Raw genomic sequence first — 27785 nt, 5'->3', positions numbered from 1 at the left:
ACGTTTATTCTGCTTACGAGTTTATCTCATCAGTGCAGAGACCTTTTCGGTAAGTCCATTTTACTCTCCCTTTTTTACTTTCCCAAGTGCTGTGGTTTTATTCTTTGGTTTTAATAGAAGCTCATTTGAACAATAATTTAGATCTTTCCCAGGTTTCACTTTTCATCTACCCAATCAGCTTGTCTTTGAGTTACTATCGGCTTATGTTTTCAAGATACACTCTGTATTATCAGCTGTTCATTTCCCATACGTTTACTTTTGCCCTGTTTAGGTCTATATAGTCTAGGCATACTGTTTGTAACCAGCCATCATTTTAAGTAATAATAATAATAACTTTATTCTTTTATACCGCCATAACCAAAAGTTCTAGGCGGTTTACACTAAAAGGAGCTGGACAATCAACGAAATACAATAATACAGTAAAAAAAAAAAAAAAAAAGTATGTATATGCCCTATTTTAGGGAGGGGGTTAAGTCCTTTTAGCATGTTATTTCATTAATTCTGAGTTCGGTGTTACAATATGTTGTTCTTGGTTTTTAGTTTACACATTATTTATTCTTTTCTATGACATGTTCGCATCGCAATTTTACTCAAAAGTATAAATAGGTATCCATATTTCCATTCAAGTTTCATCACGGTGCTCTGGTTTTGGCTCCAGTAATTATCACTTCCGTCCACCAGGTCTGGCTATCCTTTACCGTCTCATATTTTAAAGACTCACTCGTTATAATTAGCAGTGATCCACACATCTCTTCATAATGGACATGTCCGATTTTAGCATTTGAATCTTAGTACTATGGGTTTGGTCTTTTCTGGTTTCCTTTCTATAGTCTGCTTTTCGTCTGGAGTCTTTTGAGTTTAGAATTACATTTTATGACATTTTTGTGGTTATAATTGTATGACATGTCTAAATCGGTCAAGTTATCCATTCTTTTTATTATTTTTTGTCCCCTCATACAGTGGCAGACCGCCCTGGGTGCCAGCCCTAGGGGGGTAAACAGCCGGCTGGATCCAGAACCTTCCAAGCTGCTCTAAATGTAACCTGCACCTCAGTGTGGCTGCTGTACTTATTCCGAAGCAGAGTCGGCAGCTGCACTGAAGTGCAGGAAGGTCCCACGATGACTGCATTTGCCGCCTCTGCCTCCGGAAGACGTAAGTGACGTTGGAAGGGGTGGACCGGCAGCTGCAGTCATTGCGGAACCTTGCCACAACTCCCTGCGTCTGCCGGCCCACCCCCTCCAACGTCACTTGCATCTTCCAGAGGCAGAGGCAACAGAAGCAGTCATCATGAGACTTTGCTGGTTTGGAGCGAGAGAGGAGCATAGAAAGGTGATGGAGGGAGAAAAAGGGGGTCAGGGTGGTATGGAAGGGTGGTGGAGGGAGAGAAAGGGGGCAGATGCTGATGGAATTGGTGTACAGGGAAAGGAGAAAGAGACATAAGGGGGAAGGATACTGGATGGACTTGGGTTGGAGGGAAAGAAAGAGGGGCAGATGCTGATGGAAGTGGGGGGAAGGGAGAGGAGAGAGTGAAATGCCAGATCATGGGGGTGTGGGAGAGGGAAGGGAAGAAGAGGAGAGAGATGCCAGACCATTGGAGGAGGGAAGGGAAGAAGATGGATGCCAGAATAATAGGGGTGAAGGGAGAGATGGAAGGGGAATACAAGGAGAGAAGATGCCATATAGAAGGAGCAGAGAGAGGATAGACAGTGGATGAAAGAAAGAGAGTGACAAGACTATGAGGAAAGCAGAAACCAGAGAAGACAATGTAGAAAAAAATTATATTTATTTATTTTTTTGCTTTAGGGGAGATGCATCGCTGTTTGAGTGGTGTTGCACTGTATGCAGAGTCCAGCTTCTTGGTGGTTCAATTTAACCTTTGTCTACATTTTTTTATTTTATCCCCCCTTTTACAAAACTGTAGAGCGTTTTTTTAGCACCAGCCATGATGGTAATTGCTCAGAATTCTATGAGAGTCTGAGCTGTTACCACCATGGCTAAAAACCACATTACAGTTTTTTAAAAGGGAGAGGGGTAAGATTGTGATTACATATTCCATACTAGGCGAAGGTGTTTTCTATGTTCTGTGTGTTCGAAAGACATGGTTTTCAGCTAGGATTGACTGTGTAGGATTGATCTGAACTAGTCTGGCTTGTTTAGTTTTACAATGGATGTATTGATGTACTGCTCACTGCAGTATGTAAGATGCTGCCTTTTCCTAGGTGCACTCTTGTGTGATGTGGATTGTTACTAAAAATCATGTTTTTCATACAGATGGGGGGTGTCAAAAAATGATGGGCCTCGAGTGTCACATATGCTACCTAGGTACGAGCAAAAAACAAGAAAAAACTGCAGATAAAATTGTACAAGATGCAGGCTATGTTTATTTGTACCAAATATTAATGCAGTTACTGATATCACCTTACTACAAACCAACCTTGGTTTGTAGTAAGGTGATATCAGTAACTGCATTAATATTTGGTACAAATAAACATAGCCTGCATCTTGTACATTTTGATCTGCAGTTTTTTCTTGTTTTTTGCTCTTGCCTACTGTACTGCAGACTTTGTTGGATCTGTTTGTTGTGTGACATGCTAGGTACGCCACTGCCTTCATAGTTTATATGTAATCCACAAGCCTGCTTTTAGGACCTACAGGGTATGTATCCCTCTGATTCATGACAATTTCGCTTCTCATGTTATCTTATCCATTCTTTTTATTATAAAACTGGTCAGATAAGCATCATTCTTTGACGTGATTGGACCTTGAAAACCAAGGGCAACAGTGTTCTCTCCAGAAATTTTTTCCAGCCATGAAAAACATTTGCTTCGTTTAGTGTGCCGGAATTAAAAAAGTTTGAGAGATGCTGCTCTATACCATTTGAAAAAGGGCAAATATCTAATTATTCACTTCTAAAATTGGATACTTCTTAAATTTTATAAAAATATTATGGAACAAGTGTCAAACCTTAAGAAAGGCAGTCATATTGAGCAGTGGAAAATAACTAATAGTAATTAACTAATATAAATAGTACACATTTAGGGCTCCTTTTACTAAGCTGCGATAGCGGTTTCACCGCGCGCTTAGCTCGCGCAGAATTGCCGCACGCGCTAGACACTAACGCCAGCATTGAGCTGGCGTTAGTTCTAGCCATGTAGCGCGGTAATTCTGCATGCGCTAAAAACGCTAATGCAGCTTAGTAAAAGGAGCCCTTAATTTTCCCCACCACCAAATTTCCATATATAATTTTTTTTTTTTTTTACTACAGGCACAATTTGGGACACTCTCAGATTATTTTGAGGCTCTACAGAAAGCCAACACTCTAAATAAAATGAACAATAAGCCATCATTTCCTGTTTTAAGTGGAGACTTCTTTACGTATGCAGACAGAGATGATCACTACTGGAGTGGATATTTTACTTCAAGGCCATTCTACAAACGACTTGAAAGAGTTATGGAATCCCACTTGAGGCAAGTATATTAACTCAAATTAGCAAAATGAGCAAGGTATGTGGTTACATGTCTAAACCAAATGTTTAAGAAATGTGAATCTATTATTGTAATGTAGGGGTAATATTGAGTGGCTGCCTCTAAATATCTGTAATTTGCACTTGGTGTTGGAGCTATTCAGTCAAGGTGTGGACTGGTATGGAGACCACAGAAAATCCATGGGAATTGGTATTGGTAACAAAATATTCATGTATGCTAGGGTCAGCAAATTCAGTCATTAAGTGAGGGTCGCTTTGGGCCAATTTCTAAATAGGTGGGGATGGAGACCATATATCCCTGTGCACATCTCTAATGTCAACTCGATGGAACAGTGAGAACATTATGGACTCTGATTTTTAAGAAAACAGCTTATATACTGTTTGCTTAAGATTTTATTTACCGTACTTTCTTAACATAACGTATTACTAAAAATAATGTTTTTTTCAAATTTACAAGATCACTCAAATGTAGGTCGATGCAGGCACTATCACATGCATATTTCTTAAAACTGAATATTACAATTAAGAATTTTTTTTTCTTCTTTTGTTGATCGGAGTGTTGCTTAGATATTAGTGTCTCTCCTCTGCTTTTATTGTAGGGGTGGGGGAGGGATTCTAATTTCTCTCAAGGGAGTCCTGTCCTTTTCACATTTCTTTTCTATGTCCATCATCATCTTTCTTGTGTACGTCTATCCTACTATCCAGCATCTTCCCTTTGTATCCCTGCCCTCTGTCTCTCCCACTGTTGGTTCAGTGTCTGTCTCCCTTCTCTTTCTGCTTCTATGCTCCCCTCCTCTGCTTCTATGCTCCCCCTTCCCCTCCTCTGTCCTCCCTATTGGTCCAGTTCTCTCTCACCTCAGCTCCCCTCCCCCATATTCCTGCTGCTCTGCTCTCCCTCCAGTGTCTCTCCCCCCCTCCTCCACCCCATCTCACAGCAGTACGGTATCTCTCCAACGCCCTCCTCTCCTCATGCCTGGATCTGACATCTCTCTAACCCTCCTCTCCCCATGCCTAGGTCCGGCATTTCTCCAATCCTGTTTTTACATGCATCCGGCCTCTGTCTCCCTCCTCCCCACTGCACCAGCAAACGCTGTGGGCTAGTTGTGGCAGAGGCTGCACTGAAGGATTCTCTTTCTCCATTGGACTATTTCCTCTGCTGCAACCTGTATCACTAATGTAATTTCTTGTACAATCCCTCTGGAGGCTGAACTCAAGGAATCTTGCATCCTTTGTAGCCTCGGCTGCAGGGATAATAAAACATGTTCCCTCACTTCAGGCTACCTGCCTGGGAGCTTCCTGTCATGCACAGTTTGTTCCTGCAGCCTCGCTGCATGGTTGAAATTAGTCTCTTCTGCTCGGGATTTATTTTCAATTCCTAGTCTTTGTTTGATTTGTTTTGCGGGTTTGCCCTCATGCTGTGGATTAACTCTGTGGGAGTGATCCTTCAGTGGGTGATCACAGACATTTTACATTTTGTCTGCTTCTGGAGGGTGCTCTGTAAGCTTAAACTGCAGTAATCCCTCTAGACAGTCTGCAGATTGGATCGGGTCTCCGGGATCGGGAGCCATCTCTCCCCTGGTTCGTCCACAAAAGGGTAGAGCGCAGGCTGCTGTGGTTCCATGGAGGTATGCCGGAATTGGAACCGAACGTGTGTCTTCCCTAATTTTCCTAAGAGGTCCTGGTTGTTGTGATCTGTGGTGATAAGGAAGGCGAGGCGGTCATAAAACTTTAAAAGTCCAGTTTAATCAGCTGCTGAGGTACTGATCTCCTTGCTTATACTGTGTATTGCAGGCTGTCATAGACTTTCATTGCAGCACATTTCTCTGTGGTGTCTGTGAGTCACAGAGTTTGCCGATTTTGGCGGATGCTGAAATCGAGGTTTTAGGTGGTTTCCCTGCATTCCCTGGTCCCTCTCCACCTGTAAAGTTGTAAAATCGTTGTTTTTCCCGGGCAGTTTTAGGGCAAAATTGGCACCCGTGGTGGCCATCTTGGATTTTAAAAAAAGTTATCAAAAGTATATTTTTTGGACTTAGAAGATTCGTTTATACTCCAAACTTCACAGATGGCCACCTCAGGACAAGATGATATGGATTCATGCTGTAAATGCAGCGGATGGCTGACTGATTCACAGCCGTGTATCATGTGCGCCATGGCCTGCGAGGAGCGTGAACCGTACGTGGATCTCGCACTATCTTCTGGGGAGGCACTACTTTCCTCCAATTCCACCGGAGACATGATTCCAGCGTCCAGGATGCCAAACTTGGGTGAGGAGGAGGGTGCTTCTGTGAAATGCAAGCGCAGTTCCGGGAAAAAGTCTCATAAATCTTCTTAACATTCCAAATCTGAGTCCCGCAGATTGACTCTTGCCGCTGGGGACTATTTTCCACCAGAATTTGTGGATATGATGTATCAAGCTTTCTTGAGAAAGAGGGCTATGCCTATATCTTCCTCTCAGACTCCGGTGCAGCAGTCTGTTCAGCTTTAGGCTTCCAGCATGTCCTTTTGCTCCCTTGCTGGTCCACCTGAAAGCAAGAGGCAGCTCCCCGCCATTGCCTTGGTACCTGCATCTATTTCTATGCCGTTGCTGTCGCATTGCTCTTCGGCGGGGTCCGCTGATGTGGCTAGCTTAGCGGATCTAGGGGATTCCCAGAACACTGATTTACGCAATCTTGGAGAGGATCAGACAGTGTGCAGACTCTTTAAGTCCAGCCACTTTCCTGATCTTATATCTGAGTCCCTGTGGACATTAAAACTTGATTCAGACTCAGTGGTTCAGGCAGAGTATTCCGTCATGAGTTCTAAGCCCCCACTTTCTGCTGCATTTCCGGATCACGCGAACTTGGCGGAAATGCTCTTGAAGGTTTGGGATGCCCCGGAGGGTCCCTTGAAGTGCACTAAGGCCATGGCTAAGTTGCATCGGAATTTTCCAAGCGCTTAGTCCCGCCGAAGGTAGATTTGGCAGTGGTTCAGATCACTAAACGTACCTCTTTGCCCTTGGATGGAGGGGTTGTCTTAAGGGATGTCCAGGACAGAAGACTGGATTATGTCATGAAGCATCTTTTTGATTCCGCTGCGGCAGGAGTGCGAACTGCGGTGGCCACTTTGTGACCCGGGCATGTCATACCAAACTCCGTCAGGATCCTGAGGAGGTTGTCCTTCGGGACCTCAACTTCCTGGTTTCTGGGGTGAATTATTTGACAGATGCACTATGATATCTTGAAAGTTTTTGTTTAGCTGGGAGCTTATTCAGTTTCTGCAAGGAGAATGTTATGGGTTCGCCAGTAGTTGGGTGATTCTTCATCTAAGGCTATGCTGAACAAGTTACCTTTTAAAGGTTTGCTCTTGTTTGGCCAAGGTTTGGATGACCTTATGGCTAGTGTGCAGGATCGTAAGCCTAAGGTGCTTCCTGGCTCTAGATTTCGCCCGACCAGGGGGATGGGACGGTCAAATTTTCGTCCCTTCCGGTGAACCTAACAGTATGCCGGACCCCCTGTGGCGGGACTGTGTTTTGGAGCGTCCTCTAGACCTCGCTTTGGAGGTGCAGCACACCAAAAGTCTTCCAACTCTCGACCTTCTGTCCCTCCCAAGAGAAAGTTATGACGCCAGGTCTCTGGTGAGACCTCCCCCCCCCCTCCGATCGGTGGGTGGTTTTCGGCCTTCCTTCAGGAATGGCTAAAGATAACCTCGGACCAGTGGGTCCTAGAGGTACTCAGGGAGGGCCTTCGACTACAGTTCTTGCCACCACCGGACTTCTTCCTGTCCTCTCCCGAGGGAAATCCGGACAGGGCCAGCAAGGTGCGAGCTATGATTTGCCGGTTACTGGATCTGGCGGCCATAGAGCCAGTCCCAAGGGCCAACTTTGGCTCTAGGAGATTCTCGATTTACTTCAGCGTGCCAAAGAGAGACTCCGAAGATTGCAGACCAGTTCTGGACCTGAAAGCAGTGAACGCATTCCTGCGAGTTCCGCGTTTCCGGATGGAAACAGTGCATTCTATAATAGCCCAGGGAGTTTTTGGCTTCCTTGGATCTCACGGAAGTGTATCTCCACATACCGATATTTATCCCAGGACAAGCAGGCAGTATATTCTCACGTATGGATGATGTCACCAACAGACCCTCGGTACGGACCACTTTAAAAGTGCATTGCCACTTTAAGTCTTTAGAAAGTTCGCGATAGCCCGAACCGCACATGCACGAGTGCCTTCCCGCCCGACATAGGGCGTGCGTTCCTCAGTTTCTTAATTTCTGCAGAGCTAAGAAGATGCGTTTTTTCAACGGCTGTTGAAACTTTTTCTTCCGCTGCCTTCACGCTCTCGCAGACCTTTGACTTTTTAATCATATTTTTCTTTTGGTTTGTTTTATTGTTTTCATTTAAAAAAAAAAAAAAGTTAAAATTTTTCATTTTTTCCCTCTCCCGTGTTCAGCCACCTTGGCCTCAGATTTCGATTTAGCCAAGGCCGTTTTTCCTTCAATGTCCCGCCCGCAGACGGGTTTCAAAAAGTGTGGATGTTGTGCTCGCCCCATCTCCGTGACTGTTCTAGCTGTTCTTCTCTGCAGAAAAGAACTTTGAAAAATTGCTTGATTCAACAGCGGCTTATTTTTGGCGTCGCAATGGAAGGGAACTTGACACCACTTTCGACGTCAGTGGCGCTGGCCAAATCGACACTGCAACTTTCGACACCGGTGGAACCATCTTCGGTGTCACATATTTCAGTGGGTAAGCCAGTTAAGAAGTCTTCCCCCACCCCCTATGGGCCTAAGGTCAAAGTAGCAGTAAGCCAAGTCCTGCCGACCTCAAAGAGGCCCAAGAAATGCTCTGTTCTGATTTTGGTGAGTGCCTTGACATCGGCCTCCTCATCGCCGGAGTGTAGAGCCGCACTGAAGGTACCAGCAAAAAAGCGAGCGGTACCGGTGCTCACTCTCAAGCTGCAGATACACAACTTGCTGAGAGAAGAATTGAGTGAGCAGTTACAAATGTTGGTGCTGACCCAAATTCTGCCCGTGTCGACACTGACTTCTTCGGTGCCAGTACGGTCTGAGCCTTCGACACTGGTTGCACCTGCAGCGGAGTCTCCATCGGTGCCACCACTCCTTGTCAAAGAATTGACACCAATGACTCGCCAGCACCGGTCTTCTTCAACACAGACGTCATCCGAGTCAACGTCGGTCCGGTCTGGAAAAACACTGCAGAAATTAAAACATCTCAAGCCTTCGACACCAAATGCTCGGCATCAATCCCGGACTGTTCAGGATTCAGACCTATGGGGGGACTCTAAACAAGATCCCATCTTATCTAAGGAGGAGGGTTCCTCAAATGATGAATCCCTTTGCTACTCTTCTCAAGAGGCTCCTCTAGTATCTGAGAAATCTTTCTCTCAAGTTTCTTCGAGAGATGTCTGAGACTGTCTATCCCTCTGGAAGTTGATTTTAAAAGATCTAAACAGTTCCTGGATGACTTGGACTACGATCAACCACCCAAGGAGCTCCTAAAATTCCCTTCCATGATATCTTGCGAGAAAAGTTTTACAAAAACTTGGAAACGCCACTTGCTATTCCTGTGTCTCCTCATAAGTTGGAGTCTTTATATAGGGTGGGACCTATCCCTGGGTTTGACAAACCTTGAAGAAGTCCTCGGGGGCTAGTGTATATGCCTCTGTACCTCCTGGCAGAGAGGGCAAGGTTTGGTAAACGACTATACCAAAATGCTATGTTAGCCAACCGGTCTGGCAATTACAATTTTCACTTCTCCTTCTACATAAAGCATTTGGTTAAACAAGTTGCTACTTTCCAGAAGTATCTTCCAGAATGCAAACTTCCTGCTTTCCAGCATTTTATTTCTGACCTATTCCAGCTCAGAAAGTATATGGTTTGTTCCACCTACGATACCTTTGAGCTCGCTTCACGTGCTGCAGCAATGTCAGTGGCTATGAGACGTCTAGCCTGGCTTAGGGTTTCTGAGCTAGATGTCAACTATCAAGACAGGTTAGCAAACGTTCCTTGTATAGGAGATGAGTTTTTTGGCCCTTCCATGGACACGGCTACCCAGAAGTTGTTTGCTCATGAGACCAGATGGGATACTCTGGTAAAGCCCCTTTCCTTCAGACCTACTTCTTCTTATCAGTGAAGGTGTGCTGCAAAACCTGCGCCTCCTCCTCATCCTCAACCCAGAAGGTAGCGACAACAGCAACCACGTCAGCAGCAGAAACCACAGACTTCTCCCCAAAAACCAGCACAGCCTTTCTGACATGTTTCTTCAGAGCATAGCCAATGTCACCATTCAGCAGACTTTGCCTCAGCCCATTGGAGGCCATCTCCAATTTTTTATCGCTCGATGGTAGCTCATAACATCAGACCTCTGGGTCCTCACTATCATTCGTCAGGGTTACACTCTTCGATTTCCACACCCTGCCACCAGATCATCCTCCAAGAGAGTCAGCTTTGGACCCTGCACAGTCCTCCCTTCTTCTCCAGGAGGTTCAATCCCTTCTGCTGAATGCCATCGAAGAAGTTCCCCCCCTCAATCAGCAGGTGCAGGGATTATACTCATGTTACTTCTTAGTTCCAAAGAAGACGGGGGGACTAAGACTCATTCTGAATCTCAGAGCTCTCAACAAATTTCTAATTAAGGAGAAATTCAGGATGCTCTCCCTCGCCCTGTTTTAAATCCTCTTCTCACATCTGGCTTCCAGGAAGTTTTCAAATCAATGAATGTCATTACCAGTACAAGGTCCTTCCCTTCGGTCTTGGATCTTCTCCCAGGGTCTTCACAAAGTGCCTGATTGTAGTGGCCGCATCTCTTCAATCACACAACCTCCAAGTCTTCCCTTGGAGGTTGTGTTGACTCATGGTCAGTCTGGAAGTGCTGGTGTCCGGCTTCCCCTCCCCCTGGCCTCCCGCTGGTGTCCGGCTTCATCCCTGGCCTTCAATGCATCCGTTTACCTAATTTCAGCAGCCTGCAGAGAGGATCGCCAGTGCTTGCGATCTTTGCAAGCTGCCATAAGTCTTCGAAGCTGTCTTCACTCTGCTGCATGCTTGTCCTGGGATAAAGCATAGTTACTTACCGTAACGGTTGTTATCTAGGGACAGCAGGCAGATATTCTCACAATCTCCCCGGATTGGCTTCTTAGCTGGCTTATCTTAACTGAGGGACTGCACGCCCTACGTCGGACGAGAAGGCACTCACACATGCGCGGTTCGGGCTATCGCATACTATCTATTTGACTTAAAGTGGCAATGCACTTTTAAAATGGTCCATACCGGTGCTCCATTGGTGATGTCACCCATACGTGAAAATATCTTCCTGCTGTCCCTGGATAACACCTGTTACAGTAAGTAACTGTGCTTTCCAGATCATCGGAAGTTCCTGAGGTTTCATGTTCTCGGGAGGCATTTTCAGTTTGCGGCGCTACCTTTCGGTTTGGCATTGGCGCCCAGATTTTTCACCGAAGTCATGGTGGTGGTGGCTGCCCATCTGCAATCACTTGGTGTGCTCGTACATCCATACCTCGACAACTGGCTGATCAGTGCTCTCTTGAGGGTGCAGGGCAGCTTGGCGGTTCTCCAAGTGGTTTCTTTGCTGGAAAGTCTCGGATAGGTGATCAATCTAAAGAAGAGTCGCCTCGAGCCAATGCAATACTTGGAGTACCTGGAGTCCATTTCCACACGGGACTGAACCGGGTATTTCTTCCAGAATCCAGAAAACTCAAACTCAGGAGTGCGATTCGAGATATGTTAGTGGTCCTAGCACTGACGGCCTGGCAGTACCTGCAGATGTTGGGTCTCATGATAGCAACCATAGATGTGATTCCATGGGCGAGAGGTCGCCTACATCCTCTTCAGTTATCCCTTCTGATGCGGTGGAATCCCCAGAGTGATGTGCTGAGGTGAAGCTGCCTTGGTTGGCAGTGGCGCGCAGCAGTATGCTGTGGTGGTTGAACCCGGTCACTCTGAACAAAAGGCTCCCTCTTTGGTTCTTGGACAGGGTGACCCTGACTATGGACGCAAGTCTTTCTGAATGGGAGTAGTTTGCATGTCTGTCCCAGTCCAGGGCCGCTGGATGGCGAGGGAGAGCAGATGGATGGTCGATCAATCGACTGGAAGTGCGAGCGATCCGGTTAGCTGTGCTGAGATTTCCAGGGAGTCTCCACTGGAGGGCTGTCCGTGTGTTCTCAGACAATGCAATGGCTATTGCTTTTGTCAACTGTCAAGGGGGCACGAGGAGTTCCTGCTGGGCTTGGAGGCTCGGATGCTCTTTGCTTGGGTGGAGCGTCATCTGTTGGCTTTTTCCGAGGCTCGTGTTGCCGGTGTAGACAATGTTCAGGCAGACTTTCTCAGTCATCAAACTCTGGACCAGGGAGATGGGGATGTTCTGGACTTCCTGCAGGCTGGCCTCAGGAAGGGTATGGCAGTCTCTTCTCTCCATGTCCAGATTGCGGGACTTTCCTGTTTAGGTCCCTCTTCGTTCAGGGGTTCTCTGGCATCTCACCCGGATCTTGAGGGGGGCAGGGAGACTGCGGCCTCCCTTGCGACTGCCTTGCCCGACATGAAACCTGAATTTGGTCCTACACTCGCTGACTCGTCCGCCCTATGAACCCATGGATGGGATCTCTCTGAAAGATCTTACCATTAAGATCATCTTCCTTTTGGCAGTCACACTGGTGCGGAGAGTGTTGGAACTTCAGGCTTTGTCGTGCAGAGATCCTTTTCTTTGCATCACGGAATCTGTGGTGATATTTTGAGGACTGTGCCTTCATTTCTTCTGAAAGTGGTTTCCACTTTCCATGTCAACCAGGAAGTTCGGCATCCAACTTTTGTTCCTTTGGGTTCCAAGTCTAAGGACCATGTTTTGCGGTCTCTGGATATGCAGCGTCTCCTGTTGAGATACCTAGAGGCCACTAACGTGTTCGTCTGTCGGACCATCTGTTTGTCCTGGCGGGCCCTGTGCGCCGGGGTCAGTCTGCTTCCAAGTCTACCATCTCGAGTTGGATATGTGCAGCCATTTCTGCGGCCTATGTGGCTGTGGGGAAGAAGCCTCCCCTTGGGGTGAAGGCTCACTCTACCAGAGGAATGGCTTCCTTGTGGGCTGAATCATTGTCTTGCCTGAGGAGATTTGTCGGGCAGCCATGTGGACTTCCCTTCATACGTTTACCAGGTTTTACCGGCTTTATGTGGCGGTTAACGGTGATACAGCCTTTGGTGCTTCTGTTCTGGCGGCGGGCTTATCGGGCTCCCCCTGAGATTTTGGACTGCTTTGATACGTCCCTCGAGTTCAGCCTCCAGAGGGATTGTACAAGAATGAAAGATTAGGTTTCTTACCTCTGCTAATCTTCCTTCTTGTGCTAAACTTCCGCCCATCTGTTTTGTCCGATTCACAGGTTACCTCTTCAGTAACTGTTAAGCTGGGTTACTGTCTTTGACCAGCTTCACTAAGAATTAAATGCGTACTCCCTTTTGTAAGGTTAAGGGTTGGTGAGGTTCCTAAGGTGGGGGTGGGGGGGTACCCCTTCTGATCTTCAGGCTGTGTCTAAGTTAGGTAAATGTCCTATGTTTTGCAGTTTTATAATGTTCACTTTATTAGTATGATTATAGTTGGCCTTTTTGGCCATGGTTTTTTGAGTGATATTCTCATGAGCAGAATTGACTGGTAGCGGGAGTTCCCGCACCCTCTCTTTCTTTTCTTCTTTTTCCTGTTCTAGATCTACCTGGCTTTTCTACTAATTGAGCATGACAGGAAGCTCCCAGGCAGGTAGCCTGAAGGGGAGGGAACAAGTTTTATTAGCCCTGCAGTTGAGGCTACAAAGGATGCAAGATCCCTCGAGTTCAGCCTCCAGAGGAGATTTACAAGAAGGAAGATTAGCAGAGGAAAGATACCTAATCTTTCATGCCTGTGGGTGGGTTGCAGCCGAGGAAAGGCCGCACCAGAGAAAGAGCAACTTTAATTTCTGCTTCTACTATGACTGACCCATAGCATTTGCTGGATTGGTAGGGTGGGTGTAGATAAAATCCAGACCTAAGCAAGGGAGTGGAGAGATGCCAAACGCAGTTGGAGGAAGAGAGGAGAGTAAGGAAAGGTAAAATTTCAGTTGCCCCACCACTGGGCGACCTTGGGCTTTTTATATGAGGCTCCCTCAATGGTACTACTGGGTACAGGAATGGGAAAGGAAACTGATAATTTCCTAAAACAAAAGTCCATAAGCCATTATTGAGATGACTTGGGGAAATCCACTGCTTTATGCTAGGATAAGCAATTTATAAAATCTGTTTTATTCTTTGGGATCTTGCCAGGTACTTTTGACTTGGATTGGCCATTGTTGGAAACAGGATACTGGGCTTGAAGGACCTTTGATCTGTTCCAGTATGGCAATTCTTATGTTCTTATGGGATGATGAAAAGACAGTAGCAATATGAGGGGAAATGTGGAAGAATTGACTAGAAATGGGATGGGGATGGATTCAAACTGACTAGGTCCAGGTGGGCATTGGGGACTAGATTATATTCCCATGTACACTTCTTCTATCTGGATAGTAGTGATATTCAGCTGCTATCTGGATAAATAATATATATACACTTAGGGCAAAAAAAAATGGTTGTCGTCCTAAATTATACTTATTTGGATAGCATAGCTGAAAATTGCTTCTCTTCTGATAAGTACCATCTCTTCCTGCAGACCTCCTCAAGACTGTCCAGATAGTACCACCATGGTCAGAGAAAATATTCAGCACCACTATCTAGACAGTGCCATTGAATATTAGGCTCCCTGGATTAAGGAGCCTTTTAAGAAGTGCTGATGCCCAGAAAAATCAGAATAAATATCTAATAGACATAGTAGTAGTACTTTTCATATGTGTGTGTGTGTGTATAAATGTCTTCCTTTGAGTCCTGGAAGTACTGTAGTTATGTAGGATCTAGGAAGAGAAGCTATGCATGCATGATATTCACAGTAAGTCTGAATAAATTAGTTTTTTTGCATCCATAGTAGGGTTATATATTTATGGTTTTATGTTTTGTATCTTGTGTGTGATGAGTAGCATTATCCCAGGACAAGCAGGCAGCCTATTCTCACATATGGGTGACGTCATCCACGGAGCCTGAATGTGGACAGCCTCGCAAGCAGACTTGCTTGAAGAAACTCAGAAGTTTCGAGTCTGCTGCACCGCGCATGCGCGAGGCCCTTCCTGCGGTTTGTGTTTTATTTTTTTATTACCGGATTGCTGTGCTTTTCTTTTCATTTTAAAAAAAAAAAAGTTTTATTTTTTTCATTGACTGGCGGGGTGTGTTGTGCGCCCGCAGCCTGCAGGCTTCGACTTGGCAGTGGCTATCTTCCCTCCTATGTCCCGGCCAGTCAAGAAGTGTAGCCATTGTCAGCATGTGATTTCCCTCATGGACTCACACCGCTAGTGTCTTCAGTGTCTTGGGCCTAAACATAGTCCGAAGTTGTACGCTTGCTGTGCTACTCTTCAACCTTGAGCCCTCAAACGTTGTCGAATTCAAGTGGAAAAGCTTTTCAGGATGGACTCTTCAGCTACACCCTCGACCTCCAACTCAGTCAAGCCTTCAACGGGGTGTCCTCCTGTCTCCACAACTCTGACCTCGAGTCTCATCAGACCTTCCTCATTTGGATCGTCCTTGGCCTCAAGTTCACCTGGCATATCTTCTCCTGAGCTTCCCTCAGGTCAGATACCTAAGCAGAAAGTTCCTGCGGTGGTCCTCAAGATATCCAAGCATCAATCCTCCAAGTTGAAGCATGCTCCCTCTGCCACCTCGGAGCCTTAAGCTTGAGCAAGTGGTCCAGTTTCAGACTCGGATCAACGATTGCAGACTACTATCCAGACCATTTTAGAGCGGGAATTTGTTCAGTTACTGAGCAAATACAGTCCTGCTTTGACTCTGCTTCCTGCAGTCCAGCCTGGGCAATCAGCAGTCTCACACGAGGTTGAGTCCCTGCTTTTGCCTCGAGCTGAATCTACACACTCTGTGCAAGGAGTCGAGTCTTTGTGAGTGTCTGGTCTGGAATCTACACACTCTATGCAAGGAGTCAAGTCTTTGCGAGTGCCTCGTCAGGAATCCTCACACTCCATGCAAGGAGCCAAGTCTTTGGGAGTGCTTCGAGTTTCCTCGATACAAACTACTTAATCTATGGGGTTTCGATCTACAGCTTCTAGCCCTGTTCATTCACCAATGGCATTGCCCATTTCGAAGCATAGGGCGAAGTCTCCTCAATCTTACATGAGACCTGCTTCCAGGCAGCACTCTCATCGTCGATCGAGGCCCTCATCGAGGCACAGATCTCTTCCAGAGAGAAACCTTCCTTGTCCAGGCCTTCCAGCTCTTCCCGGCCGCCGACTCCTCGCTCGAGGACTTCAGTCGCAGACCCCGAAGACTCAGCTGATTCCAATGCCTCATTCCAGTCAGTCTATTCATTGGGATACCAATATTCTAGAGAGGCTTCACCTTCATTTTCCACTCGAGGTGCCTCGAGGGCATCCAGCCCTTCTCAAGGCCATGCTCTGACTGATCAATTGTCTTTTTCCTTATTCTTCTATCAGACAGCTAAGGACCTGGATCTTAAATTAGATGCTGGATCAAAATACTCCAAGGAGTATTTAGAAGAAATGAGTATGCCTTGACCTCCTGCAGAGTCTCTCAAGCTTCCTCTTAATAGACTTTTGTCTCAAACTTTCAAACAAAACCTCGAGACTCCTTATGCTTTTCCTGCTGTTCCAGGCAAGTTGAAACCAAGGTATAGAACTCTATATTGCAAGGGCTTTAAGAATTCACAACTATCTCATCAATCCCTTCTTGTGGAATCTTCAGTGAAAAGGACCCATCCTTCCAGGGTTTATGCTACCGTACCTCCTGGAAGAGAAGGTAAGACCATGGACAAGTTTGGCCGTCGTCTTTATCAAAATTCGATGATGGCCTCCAGGGTTTTGAATTATAACTTTATTTTCATTACTTATTTCAAGTACTTGATTGATATTCTCCCTGGTTTTTCTAAAGACCTTTGTCAACATAGATATTTGGAGTTTCAGCAAGTCACAGCTACCTTGGCACAACTCAGATTACATCATCTTCAGTCATCTTATGATGCCTTTGAACTTTCTTCGAGAGTCACTGCATTCGAGAGTCACTGCACTGCAATGCTTGTTTGCTGGTAACCAGGACTTGGCGAGAATAATTGGAACCGCAGAGAGGACCAGAAGCAGCAGAGCCCAAAGAGGATGGTAGAAGAACCAACCTTTCCTCCCTTTCTCCCTCCCTGCCCCTTACCTTCGCGGCAGGGAATTTCTCTAAATGTGCGTCTTACCAGCAGCCAGAGCACTGATGCAACCAGAAGTTGCATCAGAGACAACCTTTTCTGCAGCCACAAGTGGTTTCAATGCTCCGGCTGCTGATAAGAAGCACATTTAGAGAAATTCCCTGCCGCGAAGGTAAGGGGCAGGGAGGGAGAAAGAGAGGAAAGGTTGGTTCTTCTACCATCCTCTCTGGGCTCTGCTGCTTCTGGTCCTCTCTGCGGTTCCAGTTATTCTCGCCAAGTCCTGGTTACCAGCAAACAAGCAGCAGTGAGAATGGGTTTTTATCGGAGGAGTCGGGTTTACCTCCAGAAATTGCTGTAAGTGCCATGTCCCATCAGAAAACTGGGTCTCGGAAGCAAAAGGACTGAGGTCAGATTATATTTTTTGTGTGGAATGAAACCTATTCATATAAACGAATATATAAGTTTACAATCTGTCCACTCTGTCCTGTCTGCTGTAGCCAGAACCTTTTGACTGTAGGGAGAAGACACTGGGAAATGGGGAAGACAGAGTGGGGAGAAGATGCTAAAAGGAAATGGGGAAGAGAGAGTGGGGAGAAGATGCTGAAGGGAAATGGGGAAGAGAGAGTGGGGAGAAGACACTGGAAGGGAAGAAGACAGAGATGCTAGACTATGGGGGAGCAGAGGGAAGAAGATGGGTGCCAGACCAATTGGTGGGGGGTGGGGATGAAGGGAGAGGCACAGTAACAGAGCAAATTGAAAGAACAGAGAGAAGAGAGACAGTGGAGGGAAGGAATTGAATGAGAAGATGAGGGAAGCAGAAACCAGACAACAAAGGTAGAAAACAATTTTCTATTTATTTATTTAGTTTGCTTTAGAATAAAATAGTATATTAATTGTGTTTATAAAAATTTATAAACAAAGCCCTGCCAGTTGAACATATCTTTCTCTAGTTCAGCAGAACTTTGATTGATTTATAAGGAAGGAATAAGCTAAATATTGCAGTACTGAGGTTTGTATGGATGTTGCAAAGATGGGGACGGCAGAGACGGGGATGGGGTGGTAAGGGGACAGCGGGGACAGGGCGGTGAAGGGGATGGGGGACTGGGCAGTAACGGGGTCAGAATTTTTCCCCGTGTCATTCTCTAATCTGCTCCTCAACTTTTTGTCTTCTTCGATCCAAACAAGTTGGGACATCCAATTTCTAAGGGTACCATCTCCAACTGGATGGCTGCTTGTATCTCTTTCTGCTATGCTCAGGCTGGACTGCATCTACATAGTCGAGTCACAGCCCACAAAGTCAGAGCCATGGCAGCTTCAGTAGCTTTCCTCAGATCTACTCCTAATGAGGAAATTTGCAAAGCTGCCACCTGGTCCTCGGTTCATACTTTCACCTCTCATTATTGCCTGGATGTTTTCTCCAGATGGGATGGCCATTTTGGCCAGAGAGTATTACAAAATTTATTCTCCTAAGTTGCCAACGCTCCCACCATCCCATTCTGGTTAGCTTGGAGGTCACCCATATGAGAGTAGGCTGCCTGCTTGTCCTGGGGTAAAGCACAGTTACTTACCGTAACAGGTGTTATCCAGGGACAGCAGGCAGCTATTCTCACAACCCACCCACCTCCCCTGGTTGGCTTCTCTGCTAGCTATCTGAACTGAGGAGACGCGCCCTGTGCTGGGCGGGAAGGTACTCGCGTGTGCGCGGTGCAGAAGCCTCTAAAATTCTGAGTTTCTTCAAACAAGTCTGCTTGCGAGGCTGTCCACATCCGGGCTCCGTAGATGACGTCAACCATATGTGAGAATAGCTGCCTGCTGTCCCTGGATAACACCTGTTACGGTAAGTAACTGTGCTTTATAGAAAGCCATTAGTGTTTGGTATGCTACATTTTCTAGAATCTGAAAATATTTTTATATTCTGCACTTATAGGGCTGCTGAAATACTTTATTCTCTGGCATTAGTACAATCTCAGAAATCTAAGAAAATGAGGACATTTCCTTCTGCTGAACATTTTAAATTACTGATAGAGGCACGGAGAAACTTAGGGCTGTTCCAGCATCATGATGCAATCACAGGAACTTCTAAAGACTGGGTAGTTGTGGATTATGGCACAAGGTAAATTGATTTATAAATAAATATTTATTAGTTTATTGAAACCTTCAATTATTTTGCTTATATTCAGCAACTCTTATTCTTCACTTATTTTGAAAAGAGCACAGTTCTTAAAAAGGTAATCACAAATCTTTTTTGGCTAGATGGCCTTTATTTTTATGTATCTTTATAAACTAAAGCAATGGTTCCATTACTTCATTCATGCTTTTACAAAGCTGGTAAAGAGAAAATGATGTGGATTGTAATCATAACAATTAAATATATGCTCTTAGGCCTTGATTCTATAAACAGTGCCTAAAAGATAGGTACAAAGGAATGCAATCATGAGTTAAACGTCATTTATACAATTGCGCCTAGCAGTGCCTAAATTGGGCTTAGCCACCGGTAGGTTTCAAAACCTTTGGTGCCCTCTATTAATGCCAGGGTTTTCTTGACTCAAGTACCAAGGTTTGAGGTCAATTTGGGTGCCTACATGCAAAATGTGCCCAAGATCTGCCTATGATTGCCCCTAACCATGCCCACTTTCTGGTAGGTGCCTATCCGAAAGCGGTAGGTAGCTACCAGCCAATTAATTTTAATTTTTTTTCCAATTAATGGCCCCCTTTACAAAGCCAAGGTAGCAATTTGCTGCGGCAAATGCATCAAAGACCTTTCTATTCCTAGGCTTCGGTGCATTTACAGTGGGAGAATTGCTACTGCGGCCTTGTAAAATGGTTTCCTAAGAGCTCATTAGTAGTGCTGATTAAGTTTTTTTTTTTTTTTTTTAAATAATTGTTAGTAGTCTAAATTGACTAGGTGTCTTAACTTCAGGCACCATTTATAGAATCTGGGTCTTACTGTCCATACAAATTCCACTGAACTACACCCTAGTAGGCATTCCATGCACCTAGTTTATGTGCATGCATACTTGTAGGTAGTTTTTATAACTGTATTTTCCTTGTGTAAAATGCTTTACGGAATTCCTTTCTTAATTTATTGTTGTAAGAAAATGTAAAATTATCTTACTAAAGTTATTTAAAATAGAAGTAGGTTTATTTGCCTTTTGCCTATAGCTGTTATCCTAAGACAAGCAGGAAGCATGTTCTCACACATGTTGGGTGATGTCATCCATGGAGCCCAGTATGGACAGAGAAAATTGCACCGGCACTTTAAGAGCTTAAAAGCTTTGTCTGCCCACACCACACATGTGCGAGTGTCTTCCCATCCAACGTAGGCTCATAGTGCCTCAGTTCTTCGTTTTCCACGGGACGAAGAAGTTTTATTTCTTTAGCAACTCTCCAGGTTAATCTTACAAGCGGGTTATATCTCAACATGACCCACAGGTGGAGTCTGAGACAAAACTTTGGAACTGTACATACCATGTGACCCCTCCCTAATTACTTCAGTCTTCTCTCAGTCTCCAGCAGGTGTGGTGAGCTGTACCCATCTCCCTTGGTAGGGCTGTTGGAATTTGTTTAGGACTTTTTTTCCCTTTTGTTGCCGGACTGAGCTTGGGTGGACCTCGGGGGTGTCAAACCTGGCGGGTCACGAGCTGTTTCCCTCTCCCTCTTTCCTCCACCTCCCCAACATTTTTCTAGAGGTGCCTCAATAATAAGCCTTACCCCTTGGTGGTAAGGCATACTGTTTAGAGAGCTAAGTGGAGTCTGTTATTTGAAAAAAAAAAAAAAAAAAAAATCCTTAGATAGTGCCGGTCTGAAGGGTTGCTTCCCCTTTAAATATGCTGTAAATTACTGCATTTTTCAACTAACTGGCACTTTTCTTCTAGCTAGGTCGCATATGGATCAATTGAGCACGTCTCGGGGGAAGAGGCGCACAATTTGGTCCAGACACGAGGCACTCGCAGCCGGCCTGAAAACAGCTATTCTGGCTGGTGCGGTAGAGGAGCCTCGTCGGCAGTGGGTGCTGGCATCCAAGGCTCCCTGCTGCTAGTGCCTCGCGAGCCGGCAGTGGTTTGCATCTACGGAGGGATTTCCTCAGCTGCCGATGGTGCAGCTGGGGATTACCTATCAGCTGTTTTTTCTCTCAGTTGCTGCTGGCTTTTGCCTGCTTTAGTGGCTGGGACAATTCAGCCTTCTCAGCTGCTACAGGCCCTGGAGGGGTTATTTTTGGCACGTTTTTTGCCGTTTTTCCTCAGATATCCCCTTCATCTTGTATTTAGCCTCAGGTGCCTTCTCCCTGTTTTGACTTAAAAAGGACAGGTTTCACTTGGGTCCCCTGCTTCGGCAGGGAGTCCCATGGGGCCGCCGGGGTTCCCCCCCCTCATTTTCCTTTTGCTTTGTGTAAAGCATATTTTGGCGGCAGGGGGACGTGCTTGTGTCTCGGGGGGGGGGGGTTCCTCCGCGCCCCATGCTGTTTGGACCCCTTAATTCTTTTCACATCCCCCCACCTCTTCCCTCGTCCAGGCGCCCGTGTATGGCCTTGGACGAGGACTTGTCTGAGGAGAGTTTTATCTAATGCATAAGGACCTGAACCCTTGGGTAGACCTCCAGGATCCTCTCGAGGGGACGGCCGGTGGTACCGCATAGAGAATGACACGGGGGAAAAAAGTTGTCCCCGTCCCATCCCCGTGAGTTCAGTCCCCGTCTCCGCAAACCATCTGATTCCATCCGCACAAACCATCTCCCTTCTGTGTTCCTATTTTCCCCATTCTAATATCTCCCCTCTGTATCTGTATACTCCCTCCTGTGTCCGGAATTGCCCCCACTGTGTCCATATACCATCCCCATTTATCTCCCCTTTATGTTTCTGTCCCTATGCCCCCATGCACATAATCCCCCCCACCCCATGTATCATCCCTTTGTCTCTGTCCCTATGCCCCCATGCACATAATCCCCCCCACCCCATGTATCTTCCCTTTGTCTCTGTCCCTATGCCCCATGCACATAATTTCCCCTTTGTTTGTATTACCTTCCTGTGTCCAGATTTCCCCTCTCTTCCTCTTCCAACCCCATCTAGCTTCTTTCCCTTTTTCTCTCCCCACTTCCAGCATCTGGCTCAGCTGCCTGTTCTCCCCTTTCTCTTTACTGCTGTGGGTTCAAGATTTGTCTCCCTCTTCATCCACTTAGCCCAGCATCTCTTTCCCTTTCACTCCCTCCTTCCTATTGTGAGGGAACAAACGTGGTCACGGATCGCGTGGTCCAGCAGCCCACACCTGCTCGATTGCCGCATCCCACCATCTCCCTCCCTCCCTTTCCCTCACCTTATGTGTCTAATTTAATTGTTCTTCTCCCAGTGGCATGCTTTCAACAAGTCACACGCAGGCGCAGTTGCTTCAGTTGAATCTTCTCTGACGCAACTTCCTGTTTCCAGTTGCGTCAGAGGAGGATTCAACTGAAGCAACTGCGCCTGCGTGCGACTTGTTGAAAGCATGCCACTGGGAGAAGAACAATTAAAATTGGCACATAAGGTGAGGGTGAGGGAGGGAAATGGCAGGACGCAGCGATCGGGTGGGAGGGGGCTCCTGGACTGCGCGAGCCGTGACTGAACATGTTCCCTTCACTGCGGAGGCAAGACCATTCATCGCTGCACGGGGCGGTGAATGGCTTTGTCCCTGTTCCCGCGGCGACTATTTTCTCGTGCCCCATTTTGGCAGGTTACCCGCAGCTCCCCCGCAGCTAGCCACAGGTATCAGCCACCATGTCATTCTCTAGTACAAGGGGCTTAGTTTTTTTCCATCTACCAGCGAAGAGGCGTTTGTGAGCACCTTTTTCAGAGGGACAAGCTCTCAGATCTGATTCAGCAGATCTCCTCGGTGTTGCACTTTGAGGAGATGCCGCCTGAAACCCTGAGTGTGGAGGACCTTCTTTGGGGGATCTCCTCTGCTTCCCGCTCTTGTCCAATACATCTGTTTTTTCTGGATATTCTGGCGCAGTGGACTTTGGAGGCGTTTTTTGGGTTTGCGCGCTCCTTGGCTTGTTTGTATTCTGTCCCAGTGGGGGATAGGGCTACCTTAAAGTCACCAGTGGTGGTCTCGAGGGCAGTTCTGTCTTACGGAACTCTGAGGAGCGTAAGTTGGACACCATTCATAAACTGAATTTTGATATGTCTGCCTTGGGGATCCAGGCAGCTATTTCTGCAGGACTGGTTGCTCGGGCTGTGTTTTGGTGGGCCGAGCGGGCCCTTGACAATGAGTCTGATGGTCAGGAGGTGGCAAAGATTGAGATGGCTGCCTCTTTCCTCTCAGACGTTCTCCACGATTTCTTGTGGACGTCTGTCAAATCCATGGCTGCACATCGGACCTTCTGGTTTCGGGCTTGGTCTACCGATGTGTTGTCCAACACTAAACACACTAAATTTTCTTTTTCAAGGTTCCTTGTTGTTTACAGAGGTTTTGGACAAGTTAATTCAAACTCTGACGGACTCTAAAGTGCCCCGCCTGCCTGAAGACCGTGCTTACCAAGCTGTTCGAGGTGGCACTGCTCAGGGGCGACTGCGAGATTTCCGCAGGTACCGCCCTGGGTGTGGGACTACACCCTACCCAACCTCTGATTTTGCCCGGGGTCGTTTCTTTAAGTGAATGCAGTCCTGTCAGGGGGTCCATTGGGGGGGGGGGATTTGGGAATCCCTCCGCCGGTTCCCCTGCTGTCCATCCTACCGAATGACACTGTGCCCGCGCCCCCTCTGGTTCCGGTGGGTGATCAGCTGGAGATGATTTGGCACAGTTTCTGCTTTGCAGTTGTCCCACTCCCTGCCAGATCATTTTCTAGCTTCTCCTTGTCAGGAAGCATGGAAGAAGCAGGTTTTTCGTCAGACTCTTCAAAGATGGCTAGATATCCAAGCTGTTCTCTTAGTGGCACCGTCTGTGCAGGAGACAAAGGACACTGAGCACTTTTCACATTATAATTCCAAAAATTTTTTTAAATGTTATTCAGAGAAGTGAAGACGCAGGGGATTGCGAAGATTGCAATGTGACATAATCAGGCTCGAGGAATGGGCATTGACATGGCAGATGAGGTTCAGCGTGGATAAGTGTAAAGTGATGCATGTCGGTAACAAAAATCTCATGCACGAATACAGGATGTCTGGAACGGTACTTGGAGAAACCTCATAGGAAAGGGACTTGGGAGTTCTGATCGACAAGTCGATGAAGCCATCCACGCAATGTGCGGTGGCGAAAAGGGCGAACAGAATGCTAGGAATGATAAAAAAGGGGATCACGAACAGCTCAGAGAAGGTTATGCTGCTGTACCGGGCCATTGTGCGCCCTCATCTGGAGTACTGCGTCCAGCACTGGTTGCCATACATGAAGAAGGACATGGTACCACTCAAAAGGGTCCAGAGAAGAGCAACTAAGATGGTTAAGGGGTTGGAGGAGCTGCCGTACAGTGAAAGATTAGAGAAACTGGGTTTCTCCCTCGAACAGAGATTGAGAGGGGACATCATCAAAACATTCAAGATGCTGAAGGGGATAGACTTAGTAGATAAGGACAGGTTGTTCACCCTCTCCAAGGCAGGGAGAATGAGAGGGCATGCTCTAAAGTTGAAGGGGGATAGATTCCGTACAAACGTAAGAAAGTTCTTCCTCACCCAGAGAGTGGTGGAAAACTAGAACACTCTTCCAGAGGTTGTCATAGGGGAAAACACCCTCCAGGGATTCAAGGCAAAGTTAGACAAGTTCCTGCTGAACAAGAATGTGCACTGGTAGGACTAGTCTCAGGGTGCTGGTCTTTGACCAGAGGACCGCCGTGTGAGCAGACTGCTGGGCATGATGGACCACTAGTCTGACCCAGCAGCGGCAATTCTTATGTTCTTGTTCCCCCTCAAGAGTGTGGCACCGTCAGGTACTCGATTTAATTTGTGGTGCCCAAATTACAGGGGTCCTTTTGGCCCATCTTAGTTTTGAAGGGGGTCAACGGGGCTCTCAGAGTTTTGTCTTTTTACAGGGAAACACTGCAATCTGTGATTCTGGTGGTTCAGCTGGGGGATTATTTAACCTCTCTCTCCCTGTCGGAGGCCTCCTTGCATGTTCCAATTCGGGCCTCCCTACAGCGCTTCTTCGCTTTGCAATCTTAGGTCAGCACTATCAGTTCTGTGTGCTTCCTTTTGGTCTGGCCATAGCTCCACGGATGTTCACCAAGGTTATGGTGGTTGTCGCGGCGGCCTTGCGGACAGAGGGCATCCTGGTGCATCCCTACCTGGACGACTGGTTGATTCGTGCAAAGTCATCTCAGTAGAGCACTCAGGTCACTGCTCGGGTGGTGGAGTTTCTTCAGTCATTGGGATGGGTGGTGAAGAGCCATCTGTTATTGCGACCTTCAATAACTGACCTCACAAGAACTCACTATGCTGGTATAAATAATTTATATTTTATTAACAATCAATAACAGGTTTACAAAAGCAAGTCTTTCAGCATATGGAGCTGACAGATAATATACATCAAGCGCTTGAGTATACCTCGATGTCTGTCCTAAAACAGGCCTCAAGAGACTCTTTTTATATATTTATGACAGCCTGAGACCATGTTAGTACATATTATGTGTTTGATTGTTATTGGACATTCACAGTTGTCATAACTGTCATTTTCCTTATCAGTTCTTTGATTGGTTAACATTTAGCTTCACTAACTTTTCCCAACATATGCTATTTTAATATCAAGAATCATCAATTTCCGAGCAAGGGCCTATATTATTCCTCTTTGTACAGTTTGTCATATACTTGTGGTTGATCTTATTTCTGGTAAATCAACATAACCTCGGTTATAGAGATGTGTTAATTTCCTTCTGATGTCGGTAATCTTTCCCTTCTCACAAACAAACTTCTTGTTTCCTATGGTCAGCAGATACCTGCTAGTTTCTGTTGTGAAAGATGCGTTTTTGCCTTACTTATGTTAGCAGAGAGATGTAACAGCTTGTTCAAAGTGTTTTTCAGGCCTGTAATAGCATTGTCATATTTCTATTAATCTGGGGATTTCAGGAGGCTCTGTCTTCACCTACAGTTTCATGGGGGTCTTATTTCTTCACCTGTATGTACCTGTACAGGCCTTGCCTTCCCCTCTTCGAAGCCTACCAAGGCTTCGACACCCCAAGGTCAAGTTGTAGTTGAAGGTCATGATAGCCACAGAGTACAGGCGTAAGGCCCTAATACTTGAAAAATTGAGCTTGATAAAGTATTAAAAGGACAAGTGTCTAACCCAACCCAAACTAAAGGGACAAGTGCTTCAATATGACTCAGTAATCATAAAGAAATCAAACAAATATTACAATAAAGTAATCACACAAAATCAAAAACATATGCTATAGGTGGAAAATGTATCTGATTAAACATTCGAAGATACCTCTCTTTTATGGCTTTATCCTGTCGTGGGTATACTATATCGAAAAGGGAAAAAGGGATAAATTAACAAATTAGATCACTGTTCTTCAACTGCCGGTCCGCGGACCGGTAACGGTCCGCAGAAAATTCCTGACGGTCCGCGGAGGGCCGGCGAGATCGACGCAGTTAAATTTCCCATCGGCATCTCTTCTCCTTTCCCTTCCAGGGTTTAGGATCAGTTGCAGACAGCAAAAAGAAACACAGAAACCGTAGGACTTTTCCTCTTGCCTGCATGCTATAGGCTCTGCCGATCCTGATCCCGCCCCCCCCCCCCTCTGAAGTGACTTCCTGTGTTTGAGGGGCAGGATTGAGACTGGCAGAGCTTTATAGCGAATAGCAATGCAGGCAAGAGGAAAGGTCCCGCAGCTTCTGTCTTCGTTCAGAGTTCTGGGCAAGGGAACTGTAAATAAACTGTTAAGAACCAGGCTGCTTCCAATTTAGTGTCAGTTATGGTGAGACTAGCCATTGTGACACTGGAGTCACTCTGGGGCCAGCAGCAAAGGGAGGGAATAAGAGATGCTGGATTCCCACGTGTTGTGGGAAGGGAATGGCAGACCCCGGGGGGGGGGGGGGGAATTGGTGTGACAGAAGGGAGATGGTGGATCCCCTTGGGGGAGAATAGTTATTGGAACTAGGTGGGAGTTGGAAGAATAAGGACACAAAGACAGATGCTGGACCTTGCAGGGGGCAGAGAGACATGGAAAATGCTGAACAGGAGGATGGAGTATGAAGACAGAAGTAAGATGTTGGACATGGGTAGAGGGAGTAGGGAGACAGTGGTGATATGCTGGACATGGTAAAGGGGGAATAGGAAGAAAAGGAGAAGATGCTGAATAAGGCATGGAGGGAGTAGAGTGATGGAAGGTATCTTGCTGGATTAAGATGGGGAAAAGAGGGGAGGTACTGGAATACTTTCAATATAAAATCATAACTGAGGCTTGTGCGGATGGGATCAGATGGTTTGCGGGGACTGAGCTTGCAGAGATGGGGCGGAAATGTGGGGTTTTTTTATTTCGGTCTTAGTAGTTTGCCGGTCCACAAAATAATCCTTTTATTTCTGCCAGTCCACGGGTATAAAAAGGTTGAAAAACACTGAATTAGATTATTTTTCCATGCCTTTCCAAAATAGCTGAGATCAGTGCAGACTCGGTTGGGTCCAAACGTTATCAGGTTATGCTCACAGGCCAAAATAGAAGTCCAGGTAAACACATTAAATCTGCTTGCACTGTCATGTTTGGTATTTTCATAAGTCAGCCTCTGGATCCGAAGAGGTGATTGGGCCCGTCATGAGGCTGTATTACAGCTGCTGTGGCATCATTACTTCTTCTTCACTGCACTTCACCTCAGCTTAGCAATAAGAAAGAGGATGGAAAGAATCTTGTTGAAGTGGAAAATAATTAGGGCGCAATTACAGGAGTCAAAACAAGATGAAAAATGCATAAAAGTCACAATCGGGCAAAGCACATGAATCTTGCAATAGGCCTGTTAGAAATAATTGCAAATACATGGCAATATACATAAACTAATACTGCATAAGTCCAGAAAAAGTTTAAAATGCAAATCAACAAGTTCATGATTGTGAGGAAGCAAAAAGAAGCTGTAGAATTTCAAGGTCATAAAG

The 27785-nt window shown here is 46.2% G+C and overlaps 1 protein-coding gene across 1 annotated transcript in view; it reads left to right on the top strand.

Moving 5' to 3' along the window:
* MAN2A1 (mannosidase alpha class 2A member 1) overlaps positions 1-27785 on the top strand; it is a 414578-nt gene that overhangs the window by 208935 nt on the left and 177858 nt on the right. Inside the window, exons 9-10 of the mRNA XM_033929139.1 lie at positions 3266-3468; positions 18671-18856. Of these exons, the coding sequence (XP_033785030.1) occupies positions 3266-3468; positions 18671-18856 (389 nt within the window). The remainder of the gene's footprint in view (positions 1-3265; positions 3469-18670; positions 18857-27785) is intronic.

This window comes from Geotrypetes seraphini, chromosome 1 (assembly GCF_902459505.1).
Source record: "Geotrypetes seraphini chromosome 1, aGeoSer1.1, whole genome shotgun sequence".
NCBI lineage: Eukaryota > Metazoa > Chordata > Amphibia > Gymnophiona > Dermophiidae > Geotrypetes > Geotrypetes seraphini.
The sequence above is the reverse complement of the archived record's forward strand: the minus strand, read 5'-3'. Positions and strand labels throughout refer to the sequence as shown.